This window comes from Ctenocephalides felis, unplaced genomic scaffold, assembly GCF_003426905.1.
Source record: "Ctenocephalides felis isolate EL2017-DRISC unplaced genomic scaffold, ASM342690v1 CF-g0.4_SCAFFOLD_03570, whole genome shotgun sequence".
Taxonomy (NCBI): domain Eukaryota; kingdom Metazoa; phylum Arthropoda; class Insecta; order Siphonaptera; family Pulicidae; genus Ctenocephalides; species Ctenocephalides felis.
The window spans coordinates 10,064,433-10,075,296 of record NW_020539724.1 but is presented as its reverse complement, the minus strand read 5'-3'; the positions used below and the strand labels follow the sequence as shown (position 1 = coordinate 10,075,296).

The 10,864-nt window shown below is 28.6% G+C and overlaps 1 protein-coding gene across 1 annotated transcript; it reads right to left on the bottom strand.

Annotated features, from left to right (window-relative positions):
- Positions 1–3,201: 3,201 nt before the first annotated feature.
- On the bottom strand, positions 3,202–9,402 carry LOC113382755 (protein D3-like). The gene is made up of 3 exons (XM_026620986.1): positions 9,316–9,402; positions 7,468–7,651; positions 3,202–3,517 (listed from the first exon to the last, which is right to left on the bottom strand). Exons 1-3 carry the CDS (start codon positions 9,385–9,387, stop codon positions 3,225–3,227), a joined length of 549 nt encoding a protein of 182 aa, XP_026476771.1. The 5' UTR covers positions 9,388–9,402; the 3' UTR covers positions 3,202–3,224.
- Between the last annotated feature and the right edge of the window lie 1,462 nt (positions 9,403–10,864).

Genomic DNA, 10,864 nt, shown 5'->3' with positions numbered 1-10,864 from the left:
AAACATTATGCATAAATACAATATTATGACTTTAGATAAGGTTAAAAATTTAAATTTTAAATTTACATTTTTTATAATGTCAAATGAAATCATAATCAACACATTAAATAGAAATAAGCTCAAGCATGATCTTGCGTTCAATTTGAATGATTTTCTGTAATTTTAAGGAATTCACTATTCAAAATTTGTGCTGATTAGTTTTTGGCAAAGGCTAAGCCGTTTCGGAGATATGGAGGAAAAAGTGTAAAAAATGGCTATTCAGTTTTTGAGAGAACGGAGCATCCGATTAGAATGATTCAAAAAGCATTTTGCTTGTATTGACAAAGTGAAGATTTTGTTTGAAATTACACTTTCAAATTTACACTTTTTATAATGTCCAATGTGATCATAAAAACACATAAATAGAGATAAGCATTATCTCGCCTTCAATTTCAACAATTTTCTGAAATTTTAAGAAAATCTACTCTGCATGAATTATTTTAAAATTGGTTTGAAAAATGGCAAACTTGCGTCATGAAAATTCAGTTGAAAATCAAAGGCTTTGGGAAAGGCATTTTTTGTAAAATTTGCAGGAAAGCTTTTCAGAAGCTCTTGGAATATCAAGATCCACCAAAAAATTAATTGCACAAGGGTTTGATTATAGTAAAAAATGATTTTTACCCATTCGAGATCTTTTGTTTATTTACATTATAAAGTTTTTTAGAATATGATCAACCTTGAGAACGCTGTGAGATTGATTAGAATAAGAGAAAGTAAAACGTAAGTCTTGTCGATTCATGTAACGGGATTTATACTGTGTACTCAGTCAGTACATGTGTAATAAAACAGTAAATTTAATATTAATAATAAAATGATTTAAACGAACATTTAGGCGAATGTTGCTCACTCAGATTACCTCTATTCACATGAAATTTTTTTTAGTATTTTTTTCAATTTTTTTATCGTTTCACAAATCACTTTTATCACGTTGTCACTTTATGTTTTGACACAATACAACCGATTCCAGCGGCGGTAATAGCATTTAAATAAAATTCACGGATTCTATATAACGATGCAGATCATGTGCACCTTCACTCACAGCCAACACAATAAGAACCAACCGATCGCATTTGATTTCGGCAAGATTGTTGTTTGATTGTTATACTATATCTCTCCCTCTTCGATTTTGATAATACATCGTTTGATAAATAAATATACACATATTGTTTTATCGAATATTCGTTTTTTATGATGATAAAATTTGATGGAGTTCCATGGGTAGATGATTTCACGAGGTATTACGTGCGTAGAGGTAGATAATTTTTAAATGCGCAATATGGTGATAATTGGGTAAAATATAAATTGCAGTTTTATATTGGATTGGAATTTGCTTAGAGATTTTTAATGCAATTTTAGCGAATACTGATGAAAGATTTCTAAATTCAAGAACCATTCCCTGATCTTCAAGTCAGGGAAATCGGATATTATGCACCGCAGTATATGATTGCTTAGTAGAAATCCAGTAATTAATTTTCAATTTTGTTTTTACAGCCACAGACGTATTCATAGACAAATCGCAAATGTTGAAATATCGGATGTAAATATTTTTTTTTTATAGACGAGCTTTGTATCTGGAGCAGTAATGATTAATTTCTTTTTCTATAGCTGGAATTCTGAGATCTTGATGTATTAACCGGTTAGGGACATATTTTGGAGCGTTCACTATTTCTTTCAAAATTTTGTTTTGTAACCTCTGTGGAATAGTTATGTTTGAATTACTGGCCGCACCCCATAGTTGTAGACCGTAGGACCAAATTGGTTTAATGATTGTCTTGTATATTAGGAATTTATTTTCTATTGAGACTTGTAGTTTCCAGCTCATTAACCAATTGAATTACCTACGTTTTAGTTCGAGCTGCTGGCGCTTCTTAAGTATATGTTCATGCCGGGTTAGTCTCCTATCCAAAAGTATTCCCAGATATTTAACTACATTGGACAATTTGTATTCGTTAATTTCATTATCTAATAAATGCAATTTTGCATTGTAATTACACAAGTATGTTTTTTGTATAGCAAAAGAAATGTGTTTACCTATAACAGACTAGGTCTTTTGTCTAGGTATGTCGGACTCAATACTGCCTGGGTATAATAACTACGAAAACCTCCGCTTATTCTTTGCTTCTATATGTATAACCACGAAAAGTTTTATCAAATTCGAAGACAAATAAACCTGCTGCTTTACCTCCAAGTTTGTACTTAAATATATGCAGAAAAAAACTTTATTAAAAATTTTGATATATGGTTTCTTTGGTAAAGTTTCTCCAAATGACCTATAGAACTTTTTTGAATCTGACCCTTTGTGTATGTATATGTGTGAATTTTGAATCTCTGATTTTCCATAAGATATTTTATCTACTTAATTATCTACGAAAAAATACCCATTATCAAAAAATCGTTATTGCATTATTAGATTCGCATTCTCCCAAATATTTATATTTGATTACCTTATCATTTCATATAATATATATATGAAAGTGCAAAAAATATTAAATGCTGCTAATCATTATGTGTAAAGGTCAGTTTTATATTATTTTATTTTATTTTATTTTACTAGTTTTTTTACCTTCTCGCTTGAGTTTACGGTAATGAATTATTAAGGTCGGTTTTATTAAATTATTACGGTCAATGAATTTGAAGAATGCAATTTGAAATTTGTGTTTATTATGCACAACATGTTTATTAATTGCATTTTTTATTTTAAAACAATTTGATATTTTCCATTATACAAATTATAACTACCATTAAAACATTCTATAATTTTAATTCTATTTTACTCACATGCGATAAGAGTAAATATTTTTCAGATAATTCTAGTATTGACATTATTTAAAAATATAAATATCGTAAATTTTATTACTATAATTTTTTTAGCGAACGACGTAGATAATTACCTTTATGTATTTTTACGAAATTAATTTTTGGGAGTTTACTGTATGAGTAATAACATTATCTTTTTTATTACACCAATTTAATCATTGTAATAAAATAAAATACAAATAATGCATTCATCCAAATGCGAAAATCATAACAAAACCTATAATGTTATTACTAAAAAAACCTTAATAATTATCTAGGATTAATCATAAATCTTTAATTGATAATTTGATACTATGACACAATTATTTAAATCCATTACCCATTATATAAACCAAATCTATTACATTTTAATGTCATGCTAGATCTCCTTAATTAGTCAGTTGTTTATGCAATTTGGGAACATAATCATCCCATTCAGCTTGGTAGACATTATAAGCAAGTGGTTTGCCCAAATTATATTTCTTTGCAAAATCTCTTATAGAGAATTTTCCTCTGCCACTTCCAGTGGTGCTCGAAATTTTCTTGTCGGTGAAATTTATTCGTTCAGGTTGTTTGTAAAGGACGAATACATAACGATGTAAGCCACTTCCTTTCGGGGGTCCTGAACCTACGAAGTCAGTTAGGACCTCACCTTTGCTAACTTCTGATCCGGGAATATTTCCTAAAAATGTAATAAACAGTCAAATAATTGTCTACTATCTCAAATTTTAATTCCGTATATTTAAGAAAATTGACGAGCTTGGAAAGTAGAAAAATTGGCTATTACAAATTTATTTTTTATTTCAAAATTTCCTTTTCCAAGTGAAAGTGAACATCATTACTTTATGTTACTATATCTTGAGGACGTCGATTTATAATTATTTTTATTTATAGGCAATAGCAAATATATTTTATTTAGAAATTTTATCTATAAAACCCTTTGCTCTACCTTTGCTTTTGAGGCTACATTTTGATTTTTAATTATTATTATATTTATCCTAACTTTTTTTAATGAAACTACGTTTTTATTATTACAAAGGTATTTTGATTTTGCTAATAAATTTTATTTTATAAATTTTCTCTATATTTTTCATAAATTCTTTTGCTCTACTTTTGAAAAAATAATTTTTGAGGCTAATTTTTTTATTTATAATTTTTTACACAAACTTTACTTAAAACCTTAGTTCCTTAGTACCTATAATGCGATAATTAGAATTTTGAATGATTCAATTTAAATAATTAGAATTTAAATTAAAGGGAACTAGTTTTTAAATCAATTTACGTTGCGTGAATACTTTACGATTTCTAGGTTTACTACGCATGATATGGCCTAGATAAATATGAATGGGCGTAATATTACAATATGACATTTCAACACTGATAAAAATGCAATTACATATACTTATATGCACTTGAAATAAGATATCTGTTTGAAGTACTAGTAACTATAATAAAAAACAATTTGAAAAATTAAAAAAATCAATGTATTAGAATGGCATACCCATTGAAGAAACTGTAACAATCGATTTCAAAATTTGTTAACATATATAATAATTTGTTTGATTTAACACGTTAATCGAGATGTCAGACATATGGGTCCGACGCTAAAAATTTCTACATGAGCCATATATATGCTATTATTCTTATATATGCTATTTGGTAAAATGAGAAAAGAAGTTTTAATATTGAATTTTATAGGACTATGTCAGTCATATAAGTGTAACATTAGAAATAGTGTTTTTCCAGGAATTTTGGCAATTTTTTTAATACATTAAGTTTTTTTGATACATTTTTAACTAAATTATCAAATAAAGTTGCTGTATTTATGTCACGTAGTTATAGAATTTATTAAAACTTTCCTTCGATAATTCAGGTTGTTGGGTTATAATTTAACTTTTGTAGCAGTGGACTGTATTAAACACTGATTTGTTTGTATATTCTGTATTTGTTGCAGTTCTAATTACAATCACTGATTTGTTTCTAAGTTATAATGAAAGAAGATATATTTATTAGTTTATTATATATGTTGTTTCGCGTACTTCACTTTTAGAAGTGAACAACTAGTTCAATTAAAACACTCCGCTACCCCCTCTACCGGGGTAGCAACCATTCTGTGTAAAGCTTAATGCCCTGAAGGTTGTCACTTTCATGGCCAATATAATAAAACAAAAATTACAACAGTTACCATGTGAAAATTTTTCTGATATTATCGTGGCGATTAACATGTTATCGATATCCTGGATACCAAGTGTTCCTATAACATTTTCATATTTCCATTACTATCGATTTCCAATGTTTTGCGTCAATTTCCTGGCGCGAATTCCGAAAGTCTGACGCAATAAAATTGAAACTTGTTTGACCAGAGACGAGCCCCCATTTTCCGCTGTCGAACCGACCAGTCACACGATGTAAATTACAAGAGTGGGCACTGCAGAGTGCAGACGAAGCGAATGGCATATTAATGAGAACAAGTTGATAAACTTTGCAGAAAAAAAACAGAAAAAATTGCTTTGTGTCGTATAGAAAGGTTATGGATCACTGGTGTACAGAGATTTAAGTAATCGAGATAAGTAGGAAATTTTTAACCCGAAAAAAATTTAGTTGGCATATTATTTTAAACATCCATAGAGACTACTAATTAGTTGTAAGTGATAGCCTTAAACAAGTATTCAAACTAGTGGTGTATGGCATCGTGCCTCAAGGCAAATTGCTGGAATTTCCCGTAGCGTAACGAAATGTTCGAGGAATATTAAATGTTTTCAAATAAAGTATTATAAATTAATGTAACATTGTCTAATATTTATAAGAATTATATAAACTGAATTGCACAGTTGAAATTATTTGTTTGAAGTATATTAGAAATTTAGTCAGAAATTAAAATCTGAATTGTTATCTATATACAAAAAAAATTTTGAAAAAAAAAATTGAAACAAATTTTTTTTCCAAAAGCAATCGTTTCGTCAACCCAAGCAGAAAGTTTTTTGAATTATTCAAATCGGATGCTTATTTCTCTCAAAACTGCCATGTTTTCTACATTTAGCCCGGTATCTTCAAAATGGTTGAACCTGCCTTTGCTAAAAACTACTCACCACTTCTCCCAATCATTACAAATTGAATGTTTTAATGTTATTCAAATCGGATACTCCATTCTTTCAAAAACTCGATTTGTATTTTCTGCACTCTTTGCTCTTTATCTCCGTAACTACGGGACCTGCCTTTGCGAAAAACTAGTCAGCACATCTCCCTATCAATAGGAATCGAATGTTTCTTGAACCATTCAAATCGGTTGATCCGTACGCCCGAAAACGTGGACGATAAAATGCGGACATACAAAACACACACACACACATCCATTTTTTCTGAAGTATTTCAAAATGTTCAGAAACCTTCAAAACGTGAAGATATGCAAAAATTTTCATTTTTGATTATTAGCCCATTACTATAACTACCCTACGGGAAATTGGAATACTTTTAAACTATAAATTTTGAAATGTGAGATCAGAAAATATACTAGGCGTAAGTGGCACTTTAGACAAGTTACAAAAACTTTCCAATAATTTTAAAATTGTGAGGATAGAATGAAGAAATTTTGACACTGCTCGTTTTGCCAACCTTTGATGAGTTGTTATAAAAGGTACTATTTGTAGGCCTCTGATATTTTAGAATATTTGACTATATTATTTGATCGCTAAGACCGTGAACTCTTTTACAAATTTCTAAAAAAAACTACAACAATTAGATACGAAGAAACAGCCCGGTTGATCTTTATCCAAAAGTATGATTTTCAACTTCCATTATTCGTTTGTGAAATTTCAAAATTGGTTCAGGATTTTTGTACAGGAAGTTTTGGACTGATCTGCTAATTCTGAAAAAAACGACTAAGCTGATCTTTGCGAAAATCTAATCAAAATGAGTTCTTATCGAGTTTCTTCAAATTGCTTTCAATCTTTTAAAATCGGTGCTTACATTTTTATAAAAATGTCAAGAAAATGCCAAATTTTGGCTCACATACAATTCGGGCAAAATGGGCCAGAAAACACAAAATTAGCAAATTTGTTTTTCTGACAAGAACAAACTGCTAGCTCAGGAAGTTCTATCCGTTTTGAATCTTCTGCTTTAAGAATCCTAATTTGATTTCATAATTACACAATTTAATTATAATGGTTTGTCTAGTATTAAAACATGTTCTCAATTATGCAATCAATATTTTATGCAAAAATTTATAGTTCAGGGTATATTTTATTTCAAGCATATATTAATGTTAAATATTTATATCGCATTTCTGTCTTTTATTATTAAAATTTACACCTTTGGCATAATATGTCAATGCAACGTTTTCTCCTTGAATTCAAGTTCTATGTTCTTTAGAATGCTGGAAGTTTGCAATCTCTTATTTACATATAAATCAGGCACGTTCGACTTAACGAAGACCACAGAAAAATTTATTAAAGCTTATATAGGATATAATCAGGGACGTATTTTGGAAACGAACGATGAATAATAATGATACAATTATAGGAAGTATACTTGATGATAAGTAATAGAAGTTCTCACATGCGGTATTTAAGTAAATTAAATGTTAACAAACAAAACAATGTCAGTCCTGATTAGTGAAAGTTTTTGATACATTACCGACAAGCCAATGGTGCCATTCTCGATTTTTAGGACTTTGTCTACTAGGAGCATCAGGATCTGTCATGCACAATAAATAAAGCTCCTTTGGATCTGCATCCCAGGATACTGTCGGCTTATTCTTGACAGATGTAGGAGTAAGGATATTGCCCAAATCAGCGCTAACTCCACTGTCGTAGCTCACCTAAATAAATAAAAATGGGAAATGGAAATGGAAAATTTTCTACTACTTATATTTTTTAATTCGAACCAATTTATCATTAAGTCAATAATATAATTCCTATATAAACCAGAATTATATAAATGCAATTAGATTTTCAATAACTAGGAAGGAAACCTATTCCTCTTCTAAGTGAATGGAAAGTTGAGTTGGATATACATGTTTTTTTCCACAAAGTCTAAATTACCGAATAAACTCTCAGCTCAAGTCGATGACTCTTGACTTGCGGAAAAATAAATTTACAAAAAATATATAAAAAAAACATAGAGGAAGATTATTTTATGTGAGTGATCAGCTTATAAACAAGCGCATTTACATGGAAAGAACCTGTTTGTATCTGACAGTCGCGTATAAAAACTATTTCTTTAGTAGTTGTTTGTTTTGCAATATATATAAAACTGTGATTTTATGGAATTAACGATAATATAAATATTTCTTCTAAAATAAAAGAAAAATATTTGCTACTCCGACAATTTTCTTTATAGCAAAACTGAATTTAAAATACCAATTTCACGGTCATTGCTTCTGATACATATGATCGCGTACAATTTCCTACTATTAGAAATTTAGTTTTTTTAACAACTATTATATAATAGTGATGAATTCAATATACAATAAAAATAAAATTTACTAACCAAGAGTAGTAATTATAAAAAAATTATAGTGTATCTATAATGGTGTTATATAATTTTTTTAAATTAATAGAATAAAAGAAGTATTTATTTAATGAAAGTAAATAATTATTAATAACTGATGAAGTAATCTAATTTTATAACAAAGTCATCATTTTTAAACCTGTTTTGTACCTGATAGCAGCGATCAAAAACTATTTGTTTACCATCAGTTGGTTTTGTAATACATATATCTAAAATTTTGTTGTTAAAAATATATGTATTTTTTCTAAAAATAAAGAAAATTTTAGCGTATTGCATAGACAATGTCTTTGTAATAAAAATACAAATCAAGATGCGATTTTTAACGTTTGTCGTGGAATCTATTATTGCGGCGGGAATTGTGAGATTTTCTATTTCGTACTATTTCCTACTATTTGAAATATAGATTTTATCAACTACTAGCAAACCGGGTGAACTCCGTTTCACCACCAGATGGTTTCATTTTATGTAACATTTCGTTTGGTGATTAAAAGTTGAAGAAAAAAATTGCTTGCTGTTGAAATTGAATAAAAATTTGTACAATACACGTGATTGATTTGATGGTTTCTAATTGAAATGTTAGGAAACGAATAACTTATATTTTTTACTTTTTTTGCACAATTTCACAGTGAACACAATGCCGGTTTGTCACATGAAATTAACTGAGCAGAGAACAATGAGTAGCTGTCAAACAAATGAGTAACAAGAAAACATACACACACATACATTTTTTTTGGGGTATACCAAAATGTTCAGAAACCTTCAAAATGTAAAAATTCTCAATTTTGATTTTTGTACGATTATAATAACTTACTCCACGGAAAGTTTACAAAGTTTTAATTCAACAATTATGTGCAATGTGTAATATTGTTAAAAATGAAAATAGAACTGTCTTGATTTTTGACATATGACCAATTGCCATTTAATACTGATGACATATATGAAACATTATTAATTTTAATATGTTCATCATACCTGAAGGGCCTTTTCGGGCAGCGCATCAAGGACATCAGGGACAATTTCCAAATTTTTAATTTTGGGTGACATTTCTTCCCCTTTTACCAGCAGCGTAAATACGCTATAAGGAATATAGCGTCAATTTTTTTGAACGCCATCTCGAACAATTGTTTCACCACAAACAAATGAAAAACTATATACAATTTGTTTAATTTGATCACAATATCATATTTTATTTAACTTCTTTGTTGGATTTAGAATTAATGGCTAATGTTCTCGGCAACGAACGCTTATAACAGCGCTTGAATCTTGTTTCAGTACCGTTTGTTGACTAAACGGTATTTGAAAAACTTTAAACAAGTACATAATTGTTTTTACATTCCGGATTTATGTTTTATTTTCACACCGTTGCCATGTAGGTATTTATAAGTATATCTAGGTAGTTACGATAACACTCACATGTTAAATCAAATAATTTAATCGATATGTATTTAATGAGCAAACATGTTAAACAAAAATAATGGCTAACAATTTATATTTAATGATCTAAGGCATCTAGAAATGTTTACTAGCATTTTTTGCACTTGCGTATGTTAATTATATGATTTGCTTATATAATAAACACTGAATAAATTTACATCGATAATTGTTTTTTACAATAGCAAAGAATTTATATTATTTTAATTCTAACAAGAATGCGCCTGGCTTGTCTTAACAAATTTAACAGGTAGATGAGACACGTTGATGTCTTGAAATCAGGTGCATTTTTAGCATGTTAGAATTTTACAATGTGATCAGGTCCCATTTATAATACTACAATCTTCTATCTACTTTTTAGTCAACAAGTAGCCTTTATGTAAATGAGTTTGAAATTTGTGATTCCGATATTTTGAATAGGCAAAAATTGCAAATTTTGGATTTAATTGAATTTGCACTATACTATCTATTATTTTGTACTTCTTTTATTTAAAATTATGCTATTGTTCATTATTGTTACTAGATGTTAAATTAATTAGCAGTTGTAACAAATACTGTAATTAAAAAAAAAAGAATTTGCACATTGAACTGTCTCTATATTCTCTTTTTTATTTGATTACACGTTGATGCCTTGAAATCAGGTGCATTTTTAGCAAGTTTGGAAATTTGCTATGTTAGAATTTTGCAATGTGATCAGGTTCAATTTAAAATACTACAATCTTCTATTTACTTTTTAGTCAACAAACAGCCTCTATGTAAATGAGTTTTAAATTTGTGATTTGGTATATTGAATAGCATATTTGCAATTAATTGAATTTGCACATAAAACTGTCTCTATATTCTCTATTTTTCGCGAAGAGTTCATTGTGGATGCTTTGTTTTACTAATGTTCGAAGAGTATTAAATATTTTCAAATAGATTATTATAAATATCGTATATTGTCTATATTTATAAGAATTATATAAACTGAATTGCAAAGTTGAAAATATGTTGTAAAGTATATTAGAAACTTAAGTCAGAATTACAATTAAAATCTGAATTATTTTTGATACACAAAAAAAAATTAAAAAAAGATATAAAATATAAAAAA

Excerpts from the sequence above, each read along its gene's own strand:
- LOC113382755 (XM_026620986.1), bottom strand. The coding sequence starts at position 9,387 with ATGTCACCCAAAATTAAAAATTTGGAAATTGTCCCTGATGTCCTTGAT. Across the intron at positions 7,652-9,315 it reads TGCCCGAAAAGGCCCTTCAG|GTGAGCTACGACAGTGGAGT; the intron begins GTATGATGAACA and ends TTATTTATTTAG. Across the intron at positions 3,518-7,467 it reads ATGGCACCATTGGCTTGTCG|GAAATATTCCCGGATCAGAA; the intron begins GTAATGTATCAA and ends TTACATTTTTAG.